We start from the raw sequence: 20353 nt of genomic DNA on the forward strand, positions 1-20353 counted from the left end.
TGGGAGCAGGGAGGCGGGACCTCCTACCTTCCACCTTCACGGAGAAAGTGATGCTGGAACCCTTTTTCACCTTCTTGGAGGTGAATTTCTCCAGGAACCGGGGTGGCACCAGCTGCTGGTGTGCATCTGGAAAGACACGGGGCATTTGGTGGTAAACAGTACAGATCCCCAATTCCACATGGGAATTCCACAATTCCCCCTCACGCTCCTTTACTCAATCTATGCCCAGTGCCCACCCCACCCTCTCTCTCTCTGCCCTCTGGATTCAGCTCACCTAATGCTGGCTTCTCCTCTGGTTCATTGGGGCCTGAAAAAAGCACAGAAGTCAGATCTACAGCAGCAAGGTGCCCTCTCCCCTGAACAGGCCTGCCTATCAGAGTGGGAGTCTCAAGGGGGACCCCACCCACTTCCACACACCACACACAGCGCCTTTCCTAAACCTGGCTGGCCGTGTAGACATGGGATTCGCACTCAGGCCCCACGGACCAGACACAATGCGATCCCATGTCAGCCCAGGGGTCTGGGGCACTGCGCTGAAACCAACACAGGAACAGGTCTGCTCAGAACATCACACTGAAGCCAAGCCACAGGCCATGCTGGCTCCCTAGGCCAGTGCAGACTAGACTTGGTTAAGACTTGGAATCACCCTGCAGTGCTCAGAACTTGGAAAAGTAAGGAAGTTCAGACCTCTGCTTCTAAAATGACTATGCGCCTCTTCCTCCCCAGAGTCCACTGAAGGTCCCATGCTTGCCTGGGACTACTCCACAGTTAGCTAGCCTTCCAGCTAATCAGTTTTCATGGGCCCCTTGCCCCCTCAGCTTCCCTGGTGGCTCAGATAGTAAAGAATCTGCCTGCAATGCAAGAGACCTGGGGTTAATCCCTGGGTTGAGAAGATCCCCTATAGAAGGGAAAGGCTATCCCTTCCAGTATTCTTGAATGGAAAATTCCACGGTCAGAGGAGCCTGGTGGACTACAGTCCATGGGGTCACAAAGAGTCGGACACGACTGAGTGACTAACACTTTCACACACACACTTCACCCCTTAGGGGCACACGCTCTCTGGGAAGCAGTTTCTGGCCACCTGTGACTTCTGTACACAGGGGCAGTGACCACTGGGTCCTGGCTTCCAGGCCTGCCACATTGCTGGGCACCCACCTCGGACCAACAGCCGAGCAGAGGAGTAAGAAGCACCCACGGCATTGCTGATGTAGGCCGAGTACTGGCCTGCATCCTCGCCGGTGACCGAGACAATCTCCAGGGTGTGCAGCATCTTCCTGTCCGCCATACGTATGTGCGCAGATGCGGTCAGGGGCTGCCCGTCTTTGAACCAGTACAGTCGAGGCGTGGGGTAGCCTGAGGCCACAGGGGGAGCGGTGAGAACAGGGCTACAGCCCAGTGGGCACCATGCCTTCCACAGGCCCTCAGATCACAGGTGACAGGTGATCATCTCACCTCAGGTCACAGGTGATCATGCAACCTTGGCTTGGCAGGAGACAGCTTATTGCCCTTCGTCTCTCTCCTGCTTACCTTTCACCTTGAGCTGGAACTTGGCCAGTCGTGTGCCAGGGGCCACCTGTAGGTCTTTCAATTCCTCCATGACCTGGGGCAGCTGTCCCTCCTCTGAGGTAGACTCTGTGCCCTCTTGTTCCCGGCTGGCAGGGAGGACAAAGAAGGGGCAGCTGTGAGAAGGACCAGTGAGGGTTCCTGGACAGGAGGGGTCTGGGTTTGGGGTGGGTGATTCCTGAGTTCTCCTCTGTGCTGGGTGGAGAGTACCATGGGCTGCCTGAAGCCACCACACTTGGGATGCTGTCAGTCCAAGCCAGCACTGCCACCCCTGCAAGGAGCCAGGCCCACCAGCCCACTGGGCACTGCCCACCTCTGCATGGCCCTCTACCTGGACAGGTAGCCCTGGGCGCTGAAGTAGGACGAGGTCTCCGTGGCATCCGCGGCAGTGTCATAGTCGGTGCTGGTCACTGCAGATGAAGGGTGGCGCTGAAGCAAGGCCTGCTCCTCATCTTCCCAGCCACGAGCCCCACCCCCAAAGGGCACCCGATTCTCACTGTGCAGCCATTCCCGGGGGACACTCACGCTTCTGCACTTCTGAGTCAGAAGGAATGGGGGACACGGCTACCCCATGGCCCCTCCCTGTCCCCAGGCTATTTACCAGCCCATGTTTCCAGATCTGTAACTAACTTCAAGACCCAACAAATTATAAATACTGGGCTTCATAATAGCAGACAGTGGCAATTAACTTAGTTCCTTAGTTCCAACCAGCTAAGGAACAAGGGTGACACAGGTCTCAAAATCATAAGCTGGGGTTTCTCTTATAGCCACAATGAAGAATAAGGGCTAAATTTATCCTCTGCTGTGGTCTGAATGCTGTATCCCCCCCAAATTCATATGTTCAAGTCCTTACTCCTACCATGATGGTGTCTGAAAATGGGACCTTTTCAAGGTGATCAGGCTTAGATGAGGTCATAAGGGTGGAGCCTCCTGAATGGGATCAGTGCCTTTATAAGAAGGGATCCCTTCTCCCTTCCCCCATGTGAGAACACATTGAGAAGACAGCTTTTGGCAACTTGAAAGAGGACTCTCACCAGCACCCTTCCAGTCTCCGTAACTTCAGGCAGCATGTTCCTATTATTTAAGCGGCCCAGTCTATGGGACTTTGTAATAACAGCCTGAACTAAGATACCCACCCTCAAAACAACCAAAGGAAAACAAACACAATAAAGAAAATAATGGTTGTGATGTAGTGATTTATAATAAGAAATAGAAGTTTGGTCTTCCTCCTGTTCCTGACTCAGAGTTCCTACACACTTGGAATTTCCTAACTGGACAGGAATAGAGGTGGGGATTTTTTAAAAATTTATTTTATTTGGAGGCTAATTACTTTACAATATTGTAGTGGGTTTTGCTATACATTCACATGAATCAGCCATGGGTGTATATGTGTTCCCCATCCTGAACCCCGTCCCACCTCCCTCCCCATCCCATCCCTCAGGGTCATCCCAGTGCACCAGCCCTGAGCACCCTGTCTCATGCATCAAACCTGGACTGGTGATCCATTTCACATATGATAAAATACATGTTTCAATGCCATTCTCCCAAATCATCCCACCCTCGCCTTCTCCCACAGAGTCCAAAAGTCTGTTCTTTACATCTGTGTCTCTTTTTCTGTCTTGCATATAGGGTTATCGTTATCGTCTTTCTAAATTCCATATATATGCATTAATATACTGAATTGGTGTTTTTCTTTCTGACTTACTTCACTCTGTTTAATAAGCTCCAGTGTCATCTACCTCATCTAGAACTGATTCAAATGCATTCTTTTTAATAGCTGAGTAATATTCCATTGTGTATATGTACTACAGCTTTCTTATCCATTCATCTGCCGATGGACATCTAGGTTGCTTCCACATCCTGGCTATTGTAAACAGTGCTGAGATGAACACTGGGGTACACGTGTCTCTTTCAATTCTGGTTTCCTTGGTGTGTATGTCCAGGAGTGGGATTGCTGGGTCGTATGGCAGTTCTATTTCCAGTTTTTAAAGGAATCTCCACACTGTTCTCCATAGTGGCTGCACTAGTTTGCATTCCCACCAACAGTGTAAGAGGGTTCCCTTTTCCCCGCACCCTCTCCAGCATTTATTGTTTGTTAACTTTTTGATAGCAGCCATTCTGACTGGTGTGAGATGGTACCTCATTGTGGTTTTGATTTGCATTTCTCTGATAATGAGTGATGTTGAGCATCTTTTCACGTGTTTGTTAGCCATCTGTATGTCTTCTTTGGAGAAATGTCTGTTTAGTTCTTTGGCCCATTTTTTGATTGGGTCGCTTATTTTTCTGGAATTGAGCTGCAGGAGTTGCCTGTATATTTTTGATATTAATTCTTTGTCAGTTGCTTAATTTGCTATTATTTTCCCCCATTCTGAAGGCTGTCTTTCCACCTTGTTTATAGTTTCCTTCATTGTGCAAAAGCTTTTAAGTTTAATTAGGTCCCATTTGTTTATTTTTGCTTTTATTTCCATTACTCTGGGAGGTGGGTCATAGAGCATCCTGCTATGATTTACATCAGAGAGTGTTTTGCCTATGTTTTCCTCTAGGAGTTTTATAGTTTCTAGTTTTACATTTAGATCTTTAATCCTTTTTTAGTTTATTTTTGTGTATGGTGTTAGAAAGTGTTCTAGTTTCATTATTTTACAAGTGGTTGACCAGTTTTCCCAGCACCACTTGTTAAAGAGATTGTCTTTTCTCCATTGCATATTCTTGCCTCCTTTGTCAAAGATAAAGTGTCCATAGGTGTGTGGATTTATCTCTGGGCTTTCTATTTTTTTTCCATTGATCTATGTTTCTGTCTTTGTGCCAGTACCGTACTGTCTTGATGACTGTTGCTTTGTAGTAGAGCCTGAAGTCAGGCAGGTTGATTCCTCTAGTACCATTCTTCTTTCTCAAGATTGCTTTGGCTATTTGAGGTTTTTTGTATTCCCTTATAAATTGTGAAGTTATTTGTTCTAGTTCTGTGAAAAATACCGTTGGTAGCTTGATAGGGATTGCATTGAATCTATAGATTGCTTTGGGTAGTATACTCATTTTCACTATATTGATTCTTCTGATCCATGAACACAGCATATTTCTCCATCTATTTGTCATCTTTGATTTCTTTCATCAGTGTTTTATAGTTTTCTATATACAGGTCTTTTGTTTCTTTAGGTAGATTTGGATTTTACATTAATGACGTGATTTTTTTCTGAAAGCCACTAAGGATGTGGTGATTTTTCCATAAGCCAGGGTAACCAACCACAGGATTAGAAGGTTGGGAACCCCTGACCTCCAGGAAGGAGAGAAGGGCTGGAGATTTAATTCAATCACCAATGGTCGATGATTTAATTAGTGTGTCTGTATAATGAAACCTCCATAAAACCCCAAAAGAATAGGGTTCAGAGAGCTTTTCCGTTGGTGAGCACATGATCAGGGGAGAGTGGCAAGCTCGACCTGGGCCCTTCCCACCTGCCTGGCCTGTACATCTCTTCCATCTGGCTGTTTCTAAGTTATATCCTTTTATAATAAACTGTTGACATAGTAAGTAAAATGTTTCTCTGAGTTCTGTGAACCACTTTAGCAAATTAATCAAATCCAAGGAAAGAATCACTGGAACCTCTAATTTATAGCATATTGGCCAGAAGCACAGGTGACAACCTGGACTTGCAGCTGATATCTGAATTGGGGGTGGGGGTAGCTTTGTGGGAGTGAGCCCTTAACCTATGGGATCTGATAAATCTCCAGCCCTCCAGGAAGATGGGATTAGAATTGAGTTAAAATATAGGACATTCAGCTGGTGTCTCAGAGAATTTCTTTTTGTGGGAGAAAAAATACCCACATATTAGAATTGGGTACAGAATCAGCAGAATGGTTTTCAAGTCACAGGCATTACGCAACTGAAGGACAGTGATCTGGTAGAGACAGGAATGCAGGCGGATTCTTTACCAACTGAGCTATGAGGGAAGCCTCAGGAAACAACAGTGGGCCCTATAATTGCCCCAGCTTCCTGCCTGAAGTTTACATAAAGGGGAAACTGAGGCAGAGCCAGGCAGATCCTGAGTAGAGGAAACAAGAGCTGAAGTCCTGAGAGACAAAGGCAGTCTTTGTCCATGGAACAGAAAATCAGAGACGAGAAAGCTGTGCAGAGAGAGGGCCCCCTCTCTTGAGGATTCAGCAGAGCACCAATTGGTACATGCCTACAGGAAAGTCATCTGAAAGGACAGAGGAGACAGTGCCAGAGGAGCACAAGGGCTGCAATAATGTCTGCTTACAGGCAGATTAGGCATTTTCATAATTCATGCGGCATCAGGTAGAGTGCTCAGGAACACTTACTTCAGCAGACAAAGACGATCAGCCTTGGACTGAGCATTGACTTGGCCCCATCTAACAAATCACACAAGGCAGATACAAAAGGAGCCAGGTGCTTCCAAGTAACTAACTGTATTACTCAAGAAGACGTGCAGAAATACAAAATACTCACCTCCCAGTGGGGTTAAATTCACACTGTCAGGCATTCAGCCAAGACTGTCAGACATGCAAGGAGTCAGAAAACACACAACCTATAACATGTAGAATAATCTGTCAGTCGAAACCAACTGAGACTTGACACTGATGTTAGAACTGAGAGAGAAGGACATTCACACAAGCGTTGGAACTGTATTCCATGTGTTCAAAAAGTTAAGATGAGATCTAGAACATATCAAAAAGATTCAAGTAGGGGGGCTTCTACAGTGGTCTAGTGGTTAAAGAATCTACCCGCCAGTGCAGCAGACATGGGTTTGATCTGTGATACAACAAGGTCCCACATGCCGCAGAGCAACTAAACTATGTATCACAACTACTGAGGCAGTCCTCTAGAGCCTACGAGCCACAACAAGAGAAGCCACCACACCTGAACAAAGAGTAGCTCCCCCTCAACGCAACCGGAGAAAGCTCACATGCAGTAACAACCCAGTGCAGTCAAAAATTAAAAAGGAAACCAATAAATCATTTTTAAGAAAAATGATTTAAGTTGAACTTCTAGGGATAAACAATACAATGGATGGGACTGATAGCAAATTAGATACTACAGAAAAAAAGCATAGTGAATGTAAACGCGTAGCAATAGGAACTATGCAAAATGAAACGCACAGAAAACAAGAATTTTAAAATTTAAAAGGACTAGTAAGCTGTAGGACAACTTCAGTTGCACTCAGTTCTCAGTCATGTCTGACTCTTTGTGAACCCACGGACTGTAGCCTGCCAGGCTCCTTTGTCTATAGGATTTCCCAGGCAAGAATACTGGAGTGGGTTGCCATTTCCTTCTCCGGGGGATCTTCCCAACCCAGGGATTGAACCTGCATCTCTTTCATCTCCTGCTTTGCCAGGCTGATTCTTCACAAGATTCTGCAAGATAATTACAGAAAAATATCTACTTCTGCCTCACTGACTAGGTCAAAGCCTTTGACTGTGTGGATCACAACAAATGGTGGAAAATTCTTACAAAGATGGGAATACCAGACCACCTTACCTGTTTTCTGAGAAATCTGTATGTATGTCAAGAAGCAACAGTTAGAACCGGACATGGAACAATGGAGTGATTCAAAATTGGGAAAGGAGTACGTCAAGGCTGTATATTGTCACCCTGCTATTTTAACACATATGCAGAGTACATCATGAGGAATGCCAGGCTGGATGACTCACAAACTGGAATCAAGATTGCCAGGAAAAATATCAATAATCTTCGATATGCAGAAAATGAAGAGGAACTAAAGAGCCTCTTGATGAAGGTGAAAGAGGAGAGTGAAAAAGCTGACTTAAAACTCAACATTCAAAAACCTAAGATCATGGCATCTGGTCCCATCGTGGCAAATAGATGGGGAAAAAATGGAAACAGTGACAGACTTTATTTTCTTGGGCTCCAAAATCACTGCAGACAGTGACTGTAGCCATGAGATTAAAAGACGTTTGCTCCTTGGAAGAAAAGCTATGACAAACCTAGACAGCATATTAAAAAGCAGAGACATCATTTTGCCAACAAAGGTCCATATAGTCAAAGGTATAGTTTCTTCAGTAGTCATGTATGGGTGTGAGTGTTGGACCATAAAGAAGGCTGAGCACCGAAGAATTGATGCTTTCGAGCTGTGGTGCTGGAGAAGATTCTTCAGAGTCCCTTGGATTGCAAGGAGATCAAATCAGTCAATCCTAAAAGAAATCAACCCTGAATATTCATTGGAAGGACTCATGCTAAAGCTGAAGCTCCAATACTGTGGCCACCTGATGCGAAAGGGCCAACTCATTGGAAAAGACCCTGATGCTGGATACGATTGATGGCAGGAGGAGAAGGGGGCGACAGAGGTTGAGATGGTTGGATCGCATCACTGACTCAATGGACATGAGTCTGAGCAAACTCCAGGAGATAGTGAAGGACAGGGAAGCCTGGCATGCTGCAGTCCATGGAGTCGCAGAGTTGGACATGACTGAGCAACTCAACAACAGCAAGTGCAACCTCAAGTGGCTCGATCATGTATAAGTCCCCAAATGAAGGGGGAAAGGAAAAGTATTTCAAGAAATAATGCCTCACAAATTTCAAACTTAATGAAAACCATTAAAATGTAAATATTAAAAATATTAAAAGTGTTAACTGCTAAGTTGTGTCCAACTCTTCTGCAAACCCATGGATTGTATAGCCCACCAGGCCCCTGTGTCCATGGAATTCTCCAGGCAAGAATACTGGAGTGAATAGTCCTTCCGTTCTCCAGGAGATCATCCTGACCCAGGGATCAAACCTGGGTTTCCTGCATTGTAGGCAGATTCTTTACCATTTGAGCCACCAGGGAAGCCCCATTAACTCAAGAAGCTCAATTAACTGCAAGACAAGGAACATAAAGACAAGTGCACCAAAAAATATGATTAAATTACTCAAAAATCATTGATAAAAAGGAAATAATAAAAAGTATCCAGAGATTATGTTTGCAGGAATTGACAAGCTGATCCTAAAATTCATTAAAAAATGCAAGAGACTCAGGATGGTCAAAATAATCTTGACCAAGAACCAAGTTGGCGGACTCACACTTATAGTTTCAAAACTTAATACAAAGCTACAATAGTCAAAACAGTGTAGTAATGGCATAATGACAGACATCTGGATGAATGGAAAAGAAATGAGAGTCAGAAATAATTCTATACATTTAATGGAAATTCATTTCTGGTAAGAAGAGTTCCAAGACAATGTTATGAGGGAAAATATTCTTTTCAACAGATAATGCAGGTACTTTCCCCCAGTCCATAGCTTTTCATCCTCAACACTTGACTTTTCACAGAGCAAAAGGTTTTAAGTCTAAGGAGGTCCAGTTTACCAATTTTTCGTCTTAGGGTCAAGTCTAAGTAGTCTTTTCCTAGCCCTTGATCCTGAAGATTTCTTCCCACTTTTTCCCTAAACGTTTGATAGGTTCATATTTTACATTTAAGTATGTAATCCATTTTGAGGTAATTTTCATACAAGGTTGAAGTTCTTATTTTTGGTTCTTTTTTTAATTAATAAATTTTAATTGGAGGATACTTACTTTACAATATTGTGATGGTTTTTGCCATACATCAATGTGAATCAGCCACGGGTGCGCATATGTTCCCCACTCCTGGGCTCCTACCCACCTCCCTCCCCACCCCATCCCTCTGGGTTGTCCCAGAGCACTGGCTTTGAGCGCCCTGCTTCATGCATCAAACTTGCACTGGTCATCTATTTCACATATGGCAATATACATGTTTCGATGCTATTCTCTCAAATCATCTGACCTTCGCCTTTGCCCACAGAGTCCAAAAGTGCTCTGCCTTTGCCCACAGAGTCCACAAAAGTGTTCTTTACATGTGTCTCTTTTGCTGCCTTGTATATAGGATCATTGTTACTGTCTTTCTAAATTCCATATATATGTGTTAATACACAGTATTGGTGTTTCTCTTTCTGACTTACTTCGCTCTGTATAATAGGCTCCAGTTTCATCCACCTCATTAGAACTGATTCAGATGTGTTCCTTTTTATAGCTGAGTAATATTCTATTGTGTATATGTACCACAACTTCCTTGTCCATTCATCTGCTGATGGACATCTAGGTTGCATCCATGTCCTGGCTATCATAAACAGGGCTGCAATGAACACTGGGGTACATGCGTCTCTTTCAATTCTGGTTTCCTTGGTGTGTTCATATTTTTGCCTACAATTGCCTACAATTGTTCAAATTACTCCAGCACTATTTGAAATTCCATCCTTGAATCTGAAATTCTGTGTTTCCTCTATTTGTTTTTGGATTTTTGTAAAAAATCAGATGGATTTATTTGTACTGAAGCTATCTAGGGGCCCACCAGGGATCAGGAACCAAGATCAAATATATATATATTTCTTATTATGCCACAGTGCCATTAACCACCCACTGCGCCCACGGGGTACCTCCAAATCTTCCCAGGTTCTTCCCCATCCCATTTACTTCTCAAGGGGGCTCCAAGAGAATTCTCCATCTGCCACAAGACTTTCCAGCCCCAAATTTTGCCTGGCCTGAGACCAATGCTGGGTTGGTAATCCTCCAACCCAGCACTGCCTCTCACTGCCAGGATCCCTGCCCTGCCTGAACCTTCAAACCCAAATGTGCACTCACGGTCCACACGGAGCTCTGCCTTTGTAGAGGACACACCCACACTGTTCTCGGCCAGGCAGCGGTAGACACCCATGTCTGCTGGCACCACAGCCGTGATGATGAGCTGGTGGCCACCCTGTTGGTCTTCACTGATCATGTAGTGGTCATCCTCCTCCAGTATCCTCCCATCCTTGAACCAGCGCACGGTGGGCACAGGCTGGCCTGTCACCACACAGTCAAAGCTCACAGGGTACCCATCCAGCACCTCCTGATTCTGTAGCTCGGTCAGGAACACCGGGGCTAGAAGAGAAGGGCAGGGCATACAGCACGTTAGCCCTGGTTCCCTTCAGCTACCCCAGCTGCCAGCAGTTCAATGCTGCATGGCACCCATTCACGTGAGTGCTCATAGACTGGTGGCCAAAGAGAATTCTGTCTCTGTCAACTGAGCTATCCCCTCCTTCCCATGCTCTAGAAGAATCCTCTCTTTGCCAGCCTGGTTCCCAAGCTCCCATGAGGTCAGAGAGATAGCAGACAGGAAATGAGGAGGAAGGGGAAGTAAAGGGAAGACCAAGGCTGGCAGTCTGGGATTGGAAGCACACAGGCAGCCCAGAATTAAAGAGAAGGAATGATGCTGTGGGTTGTTAACGATACCCCCTTTAGGTTATCATTATGATGGTAATCATTATGAGGGTAATGATGTTCCCTGTTAGGGAAACAGAAGTAAACAGTGAAATGACTTTTCAATTAACTTTAGTTGCTGGAGTGGGAAATGGGGTTCAAACTGGACTATGTGGGACCCTACCTTTTATACAGACTACATCTCAAACCCTCATAGGGGAAGAAAATAAATCCCTAAACTCTAGGAAGTCAGTATTCTTGAACCCATTTCATAGAATAGGACTCTGAGGCTCAAAGAGGCAGAGCTGGAATTTAAACTGAGCTTTGTCTCACTCCAAAGTCAAGGCTCTTTCCAGCTCCATGGGCTGCATCTGTGCACAACCAGAAGCTAAAGTCCAGCCACCTCCTTGAGTTTTCAGCTGACGCTGGATTGCCACCCTGGCTTTGCTCGTCCTCCCTGCGTACAGCTTGCAGACTCACCAGCCTCTGCCGTCAGCACTGGCTCCAGTGGGGCTGAAGGGGCGGGTGCCACCTTGCCAATGCGCATCTCCACCCTGCGTGGTCCCTGCTCTGACAGGCTGATGTCCACGCCGATGCCCAACACACCAAACATCTCCTGGAAGCGGGTGGCTGCCCGGCGGGCCTCCGCCAGCGTCTCAAAGCAGATGCAGATGGAGTGCTCGTCTTCGCGGTACGTCTGCCAGTCCCCAGGCTCCTCAGGCTCCGCCTTGCCTTCGTCAGCGCTGAAGAAGATCTCCTCGTCTGAAACCTCCTCTGGGCCCTTAGTGCGGAAGAGGCGGTGCAGCCGCCGGGCGGCCCGCCGGAAGGGGTCATCCAGCTCCCCGCTGGAGGAGCTCTCGTTCTCACTCTCGGTCCCACTGACCGCCACACTGGCACTGTGGGCCACATGGCCAAACTTGTTGCTCACCTGACAGGTGTAACAGCCAGCGTCGGCCCGGCCCAGGCTAGTGACCAGCAGAGAACAGGTGCCGTCTGCAAGTTGGTCAATGTGGTGGTGCCGGCTGTCCGTCAGTTCCATGCCATCCTTTAGCCAGCGGGCGCGCACATCTGTCTTGCTGGACACGACACACTCCAGATGCAGGACGTCTCCCACCTGTGCCACGGTGTCCCCAAACGTGCAGCGGAGCACGGGCCGCTCCTGCTGCTGCATCTCCTTCCGGACCTTATAACCCTTGAAGGCCGCCTGGATCTTCACTGCGGCCTGGTCCAAGGTCGGGTCGCCCAGGTCCCCCGCGCTCAGGTCTCCTGGTGGTGGGTGTGCTGCAGGTGGCTTCTCCTGCTGCTTCTTCTGTGGCTTCCCAGAGGGGGCTGCTGGCACCCCAACCTGTGTGCACAGGTAAGGGAGGGTACCTGAGGCCCAGGGCAGGCAGAGGATGTGGCAGGGACACACACACGGCAGGGAGAAGCAGAGCCTGGGTCTCCTGCCCCAGCTCCACGCCTTGCTCCAGCATGCCTCTTGCCTGCTGTCTGCTGTCAACTGACTATCTTCACTGAGGCCGAGTGCCTGAGGGCTTCTGCTGCTGCCAAAAAGCAAGTCTACCCTCCCTGAAACTGCTTTCCCCAGAGGGGGACAGAGTTGTGAGGGATACTGCAGAGACATTGGTTCCAGCTCTTTAGGAAAACAGTTTTAATAGCCGTGTGGATGGATGGATGGGTAGGTGAATCACAGCTGGATCGGTAGCTGGATGACCAATAGATGGGCAGATAAAGAGTGGGAAAATGACTGGATAAATGATTGGTGGATGGACCGATGGACAGACAGTGGATAGATGATGTGTGGATGAATGATGGAGTGGCAAAGATCTAAGAAACGCAGGCCTCTCCTTGCAGGTCAAGCAGGAGACTCACCTTGCTGGCCAGTGGCGAGGCACTGGGCTTCCCAGCCTTCTTGAGGTAGGTAACCAGTGATGGAGTGCCTGCACGGGACTCGTCGTCAGAGCTGGTGTGCGAGAGGTCAGCCTCACCAGTGCGCGCCAGCTCGTCGGCTGTGGAGTACTCCTCTGAGAGGTCAGGCGCGGCCTCCTCAGCCTCCTGACGCGGGCCCTGCAGGCGGCCGTCCTCCTCGGGCAGCTCGCTGATGGAGTCCAGCGTGGGCTCGCGGCTCATGCGGCGCTTCCGGGCCAGCGCCTCCCAGAGCAGGTGCAGATCGCCCTCCTGGGCTGCCTCAGGGGGCAGGCTGGGCTGAGCGAGGACCTCCTCCCCAGATGCTGGGGTCAGCAGCACTGAGGAGGGCAGGAGACCGGTCAGTTGGACAAGCACAGAGGTCCCAGGCTGGCCTTGGCTGCTGACCACAGTTCCCTTTAGAGGCCTCTGCTGCCTGCCTGGGCCCCTGAGAGCGCTGAGGCACGATCCTGACAAGGTTTTAGAGGTTCTGAACGGACCTCATTCTCCCTCCTGCACAAGAGCAGGTGAGCACAGGAAACCCCAGGCCAGGGTCAGAGCAGGTGCAGGGCTCAGACAGCAGGTATGCAAGGACTCAAAGAGCCAGCAGTGGGCACCAGGGGGGCATCGGCCAGGGGGCAATGTGACCTCAGACGTCAGTGACATGGGTTCTGACAGGAGGCTGAGCCACACGGGTCTGTGCATCTCCCCACCCCAGGCCTCAGTCCTTAATGTGAGGTATGTCCGTCCAGCAGGTTTTCAAGAGAGGACCAGTGAGGAAGCAGGCTGGCCCACTCCACACCTCAGGGCTCCTTCCTCCCCTCTGCACAGCGGGCCCCAGGAGACATACCCTGGAAAGCAGCAGCTGATCCAGAGGCTGAGTCCTGTGCAGGGGTACAGCGGTACTCGCCCTGGTCCTCCGCCGAGAAGCCCCGAATCAACAGCATCTGCTGCTGACCCTGGCAGAGGACCTGGAAGCGTCCACTCGGCTGGATGCGCTCTGTTCCCTTCAGCCAGATGACCTCACCCGCCTCGGCCACCTCGCACTCCAGACACAAGTCCTCTCCGGCTGCCACCTGCCGGCTCTTGGGGGTGGGGGCCGCAGGCCTGGGTTCCAGGGGCTCTGCTGGGAACAGGGATCAGGGATGGGAGGCGCACATCAGCAAGGATGCGGGCGGGGACCCTCAGCTGAGAGAGGCTTTGAGGGCTGCAAGCTGGACCCCCGCCCTCATAAACCGAGACTAAGGCAGCCACTCACCAAGCTTTACTGTCTGGGGCAGGTACACAGGCTCCCCAGCACCCGCCGGGCCCACTGCAGCCACACAGAAGCGGTAGGTCTCCCCGGGGGCCAGGCCAGCCACCACACACTCAGGCCCGGGCACCAGGTCGTGGCACAGCTGCCACTCTCCCGTGGCTGCTGTCTTCATCTCGACCCGGTAGCCACGGAGACCCCCTCCGCCATCACTCGTGGGAGCCATCCAGGACAACGTCACGGAGCTGCCGCTGCGCCCCACCACCTCTGCATCCTCTGGGGGGTCAGGGAGGCCTGTGGGGCGGGGAGGAGGTGGTCAGTGCAGCAACTGGCACCCAGCACCCGCAGACCTGCCCACATTGGTGTCTGCTCCCCTGAGTCCTGTGAGCAGCTGTGCCCCTCAGTCCTGTCTTTCTGCGGGGCTGACAAAGGTGCATTGGAGTCACAGGAAGACTGTGTGCCCTGAGCCTACTCCGCGGGGGGCCATGGACAGCCCCCAACAGCTTCTGAAGCGGAAACCTCTTGTCCCCCAGAGCCCTGGACACGAGCTGCGGCAGGCAGGCCCAAGCCACCCACCCAGCACGGTGAGCCTCGCGGAGGCGACAGCATCATGAGCAGCAAAGGTGACCTCGCCGGCGTGGTGCGGCTGGGCCCGGTGCAGCAGCAGGCCGTGGTGGCTGCCGTCAGCGGTGACGGTCCAGTCTGCATCATCGGGCTGCACGGAGGCTCCGTCTATGTACCAGGTCGCCTCGCCCACGGGCACTGTCTCACTAAGGGTGCAGCTGAAGCTGGCCTGCCCGCCGGCTCGCACGGTCACATCCTGGGGTGCCTCCAAGACCTGCAGGCGCCAGCCTGTGGGGCGGGGTGGGGTGGCAGTGTGAGCACAGGGGCCGGGGGGTGGCCTGGGGGCACTCAGAGACATCCATGCCACCCCCTTCCCACAGCCCCAGAGCAGAGGAGGGGCCTAGCCTCCTACTCCTCCCGCCTCTGGGAGCAGCCTCAGAGATCAACGTCCCCACCACGACCACCCTGCACTCTCCTGTCTCAGAGGTCACTGCCCTTCCCAAAGGCCCCAGCTCCCCCACCTCCCTCCACCCCCGACCAAGCAGCCAGGTGCCCAGTGGAGGAGGCTCATGACCCCTGCTGCCCCAGCGCTCCCCTATGACCCCCAGCCAAATATCCCGCGGGAGGGATATTTGGGACCAGGCCCCCAGCCCCTGTACCCCCACAAGGTGGTATCTCCTGGGAGGGCTCTGAGAACTTCATGTGCCCTGCAACCCCAGCCTCATCACCACCCCTTGCGCCCAAGCACCGTGGTATCTGGTGAGAGTGGTTGAAGAGTCCCAAGTCCTCACACAGGGGCTCTAGCCCACCCCATCCCACCCCGCTGCAGCGCATGGTATTTAGGGGGATAGGTGTGAGAGAGACATACCCCTGTGGTCCCAACATCAGCCCCAGCACCCCTGATGTGGGTGATCCCGCAGGAGGGGTCTCAGACCAACCCTCAACACCCCTACCCTCCCACACTCCTGCAGGGGGACACCAGCTGGGGGGACCGCAGAGAACCGCCCTCCCGACCCCACAACTCTAACCTCTGACGGTGAGGAAGGCAGATGTCACCATGTCCCCCACCAGGAAGGTCACCCGGCAGCTGTCCTGTGGCCGCAGGTTTTTGAGCAGCAGCAGGTGCCGTAGTCCGTTCTCAAAGTAGACCACCTCGGCATTCTCAGAGGTGCGCACGGGCTCATCATCCAGCAGCCAGGTGTGGGCGGCCACCTCCGGCTGGGACAGGACACACTCGAACAGAGCCTCGCCACCCTCGGGTGCCTCCACGTTTTCCAGGCCTCTCACCACCGTGTTCTTGGCTGCAGAGAGAGAGTGGCTCAAGGTGTGCTCAGGGCTTTTCCTACCCAGCACCCCAAGAGTCATGTGGGAGAGCCCTCCTCAGGACGAAGGGCCTCAGAGGATGTGGCCGGGGGCAGGGTGTCTGGGTGTCCACCAGGAGGAACCACACAGGGACGCTCTAAGGCCCTGGCTATCCCCACACCATCACCAGGCCTTGGTTAGGAAGGAGAGTCCGCTCCAGCTAACAGGTGAGAAGCCTCACAAATGTTCACGCACTGAAGACTCACCCGAGGCTGTGGCCAGGCTCAAATGCAGACAGAGGCTTCTGCCTCTCAGCTCTGCTGCAGCACGGGCCTCCGGAAAACTGTTCCCTTCCTTTCCTCCCCCAGCCAGGGCTATCAGACCCATGGGGCTGTTCCCCTCACTCACTCGGACCAGACACATCTCTGCCCTCATTCTCAGCCTGCCCCAGTTCTCCTGTACAGAGGCCAGGAGCCAGTGATGAGCAGCTATGCATGTTCTGTGGGAGCCATGATGTCAGGCCTGGGCATGCCAAGCCCCAGACCCAGCTCAGCACCTGGTCCCCAAGTGCTCGCCACCTCAAAGAGCCCATTCCCATGACAAGCCCCTGGTACCGACACCAGCGGCCTTCAAGCTATGGGCGGCTTCTTGGAGGAGGCAGATCTCTGAGGATGGGCGTGACTGAGCCAGGAAGGGGAGGTGTCCAGGAAGCAGAAGCACCCAGAGGGGACACTGTGCTGGGAATGAAGAGGGATGGGTGGGGGGGAGCAGAGAGCCAGGCCAGTGGAGTGAAGGACACAAAACAAGGTGAGGGGCAACAGCCAGGGGTGGAGTCGGGTAGGAAAGGAGCACGGCATCACCCAAAGCTGTACAGGACGATGGGGAGGTCTGGGCCGCCCCAGAGCAGAGGACCCGCAGGGCCCATCCATTTCCTTCTCCCTGCCGCCCTCCTGGCCCAGGTCGGCTCACATCATAGACCAGACTCCCCCATATCCCTGGCTCCTTTATTCCCCGAGTCAGAACTGACAGGACCAACAGGGACTTAGGAATTCAGGTATCCCACATCTCCACTGTGCTTGGATGGCTGCAACTGGCCAGATCAAGGATGCGGCTGCTCTTGGCAGGGATGAGATGGTTGGGGTAGCAGTGGGGGGAGGGGGTAGGTTGGGCGTACACTCACTGCTGGAGCTCACCCTCCTTAACTCCTAACCAAGGATCAAGGCTTCTTTATTTCTATACAATCCCAGATGTTACAGCAGCAGTGGTGAGCCCCTGAGGGCTCCCTCCTGCTGTCTCCTGCTGTTTCCTTCTCTACTCCCTGCCTGAGGCCCAAAGGCTCCACCCCAGATGCCCACAAGTCCCCCCCAGCTGCCTCCTTCAGACCGCAGCTCCTATCACATTTCCTTCACCTCCCACAGGAAAGCCACCAGTGAAGGGAGGGAGCTTTGTCCGTTTACTGTTGTGTCCCCAGGGGCCGGAAAAAAAAAGTGTTTAAAAATGTAGTTGTTGAAGTAGTCTGTGCATGGAATCTGAATGACCTCAGGGGGACTGTGGCCCAGACCCGGCCCAGACCGGGCCCCACCTGCTCTTCCCATTTTGGATGGCCCCTGACAACTGCCAGCTCTCACCACTGGGAACATTTCAAGTTTTCCAAATAGAATGCGGCTGCAGGGAAATGACACCCCCTCCCCTGCAGAGCTGCCGCTGCAGTCTCCCCTCCGCATCCCCCACGGGGTGTCCCTGCTGCGCTGCCAGTGGGGAAGTGGGGCTCAGAGTGTCCTCTGAGTGACCAGCCCAGGAAGGGGTAGCGCTGGGGTCTGAACCCGGGACTCAGGGAGCTCAGCCCAGCGGCCCTCCCCTGCTCTAGGGCCCAGCCCCGTCTATGGTCCCAAAGGCCCCAGACCTGCTCGTCTACCTGCCAGCCTCGGCAGGTAGGCTGGTATCCCTCCATCCCTCCCCGACAGGGTGTCTGGGATGCAGATCCTTTGAGCGGCTTCTGCCCTGTGTTTTCCAGCTGTCCCATCAGACTTCTTGGGGACGAGAAGGGGTCTGGGTGGGTGGGCTCAGGGCCTGGGATCTGCTTCCTGGGAGTCCCTCTTTCCCACATCCTGTCACTGCCTGCCACTCCACCATCACGGCTCAGAGTGAGCCTTAGCACAGCTGTCCTGGGCCCGGGGCTGCCTGCCAGGCGGCCTCACCTTGCACTTGCAGCAGGGCCACCACGCGGGTGCCTGCAGCCTCACAAGAATAGATGCCGCTGTCACAGGGCAAGGCCGGCCTGAAGGACAGCCTGGCCACGGTCCAGTCCTGCTCTATGACGACACGGTGCCCGTCAGCACACACCTCCTGCTCGTCCATCTTCCACGTGGCCTGCACGGGCCGTGAGTACTGGCAGAGGAGCTCGGCCGGGCTACCCTCCTCCACTGCCAGGTCCCGCATGGCACTGACCACCTCCACTGTGGGATCTGTCGGCCGACAGGCCAGGCATGTGTCAGCCGGAGCCGCGTGACTGTGGCCCACCCACCCTCTGCAGTCAGCGCCAGCGACTCAGAGGCAAGCAGAAGCAGAGCAGAAGGGGGACCCAGCACGGTGACCCAGGGCCCTCTGCGTGGGGCCAGCCTTGCCCCCACGCCCCCTGCTCACAGCAGACTGCATGTGGCTTAGTCTCTATCTGCTGGGCCCCTCCTACCACTGGTCCCTCTGAGTCCTTACTTCCTCTAGCCCGGGACACATGTTGCCCCAGTAGGACACAAAAACCACACCTGAAAGCCCTGGGCCTGTTTAGGATTCAAAGCTCTGTTGAGCACTGGGCACCCCCAGTCCAACTCATCCCTTCTCCAGGGGCCTTGTCACCCACCTCCTCAGGGAGCCCACCCCACCTCCACTTGCTGACATCCCATTCAACAAATGGGCCACCCCTGGGATCTGGGCAAGTGCCCACATTTACTGTGCAAGAGCATAGAGGAGGCCAGTTGACAAACTGGCCAGCGTGGTCGAAACCACCCTGGGCTGTGGTGCCAAGAATGCCCGACACCGCTACTGAAAGCGGGCTGGGGGAGTTCCCTGGAAGTCCGCCACCCTCTGCAACGGCTAGCGCTTTCCCAGAAGGGCACAAGACCCCAACCTAACCTGCAGCAGCGGAAGCAGCTACAAGCAAGGACAGTGCAGGCCACGCCTGGGGCTGGGAAGGTGGCCTTCACCTCCAGGCTGCTCTCTGGATGTGTGCCTGAGGAAGGGGCAGCCACAGAGTGGTCGCCAAGTGGGCAGCCACGCCCAGGGCCCTGTGAGCAGGTGGGGACGGGGTTGGCCTCCAGCATCACTGCTGAGTCTGACCTGCTTTCTCATCCACCAGCTAGGACTGCTGCCTGCCCACAGCGCCCACCCTTGGCACACATGGAAAGATGCCCAGTCTGTGTCCTGGGGGTCAGTACCCAAACCCCAACCCAGGAAGCCCGCAGGAAGCGTGCAGGGGCAGCAGAGCAGAAGCTCCAGCACAGGGCAGGATTCCATCGGCCAGTACCTTTGACCAACAACTTGGCCCTGGAGACCAGGGACCCTGCACGGTAGGTGATGGTGCCTGAGTCAGCCACCCCCAGGCCTGAGAGCGTGAGGGAGTGGACGGTCCCATCACGCACGGAGATGGCACTCTGGGGGCCGTCCTGCAGCAGGGTCCCATCCAGCCACCAGTGGGCCTCCGGCCCACCCGCACGGGACACCTCGCAGGAGAACGTGGCCACCTCCCCCGCAAAGACGTCCACATTCTGTAAGCCATGTACCAGGCACGGTGCTGCCTCTGTGCGAGAGGGCAAAAGGAGGGGAGATGGGGTGCCCTGGGTCTGTGGGGCCACACCAGGGTCTACCATTTGGGGCTAACCTGGGTCCACCATGCTGGAGGCAGCCTGGGGATGGGGTCTAGAGATTGACCCTGGCCAGCGGGCACACCCTGCTCACAGGATGAGACAAGGAGACCACCCACAGCGGGCCTGTGGAGAGCCATCTCAGCCCCCCTGCACCCTACAGCACCCTTCACAATATGTTTGACTCCATCAAAGGAGACCAATGTCCTGCATCTACACCCGTTTCACTAAGGCAGAACTGACAAGCCTCAAGTCCCGTGGATGCGATCCTTAAGGGGTTTGGGGCAGGACAGAAAGGTGAAGTCATCCGGCCCACCTCTCTGAGAGGGAGGGGGTCTGCTAGGGAAGTGAGCCCTACTTCCTGGGGCTTTGGAAGCACGTGCTTCTCCTACCCCCAGAGGGCCATTGAGTCCAGATGTCCCCTAAGGTCCCCTGGCCCTAAGATTCTGGGGCCCTAATGCAGAATGGCATCCGTCCCTGACCTGCTGCACAGGAGGGTGTGAGTCCAGGGGCCTTCCCAGAGCCTGTTCTGTGCCGGCACGCCCACCCCAGCCAGGCCCTCCCCCAGAGCCCTCCATGTCCCTCCCAGGCATGCACATCGACACTCCTGTCCCAGGCCCACACCAGTCACTCCACATTCTCACAGGAGTGCATATCTAACCGTATCCCCAACCTGTCCACCAGCTCCCTATTCCCTTCTCCAACACGGT

General features: G+C 53.0%; 1 protein-coding gene across 2 annotated transcripts in view; it reads right to left on the reverse strand.

The window, feature by feature from the left end:
* OBSCN (obscurin, cytoskeletal calmodulin and titin-interacting RhoGEF) overlaps positions 1-20353 on the reverse strand; it is a 237167-nt gene that overhangs the window by 37288 nt on the left and 179526 nt on the right. Inside the window, exons 58-69 of one of the 2 annotated variants that reach the window (XM_081497755.1) lie at positions 15513-15785; positions 14497-14772; positions 13927-14214; positions 13519-13791; positions 12636-13009; positions 11247-12111; positions 10170-10448; positions 1895-1973; positions 1528-1652; positions 1156-1353; positions 275-307; positions 28-126 (exon numbers count right to left, since the gene is read on the reverse strand). In XM_081497755.1, the coding sequence (XP_081353881.1) occupies positions 28-126; positions 275-307; positions 1156-1353; positions 1528-1652; positions 1895-1973; positions 10170-10448; positions 11247-12111; positions 12636-13009; positions 13519-13791; positions 13927-14214; positions 14497-14772; positions 15513-15785 (3162 nt within the window). Of the gene's footprint in view, positions 1-27; positions 127-274; positions 308-1113; positions 1354-1527; positions 1653-1894; positions 1974-10169; positions 10449-11246; positions 12112-12635; positions 13010-13518; positions 13795-13926; positions 14215-14496; positions 14773-15512; positions 15786-20353 lie in introns of both variants that reach the window. The other variant, XM_081497754.1, reaches the window with a different exon arrangement.

Source organism: Giraffa tippelskirchi, chromosome 6 (genome assembly GCF_054371585.1).
Source record: "Giraffa tippelskirchi isolate mGirTip1 chromosome 6, T2T-mGirTip1v1.2.pri, whole genome shotgun sequence".
Lineage (NCBI taxonomy): Eukaryota > Metazoa > Chordata > Mammalia > Artiodactyla > Giraffidae > Giraffa > Giraffa tippelskirchi.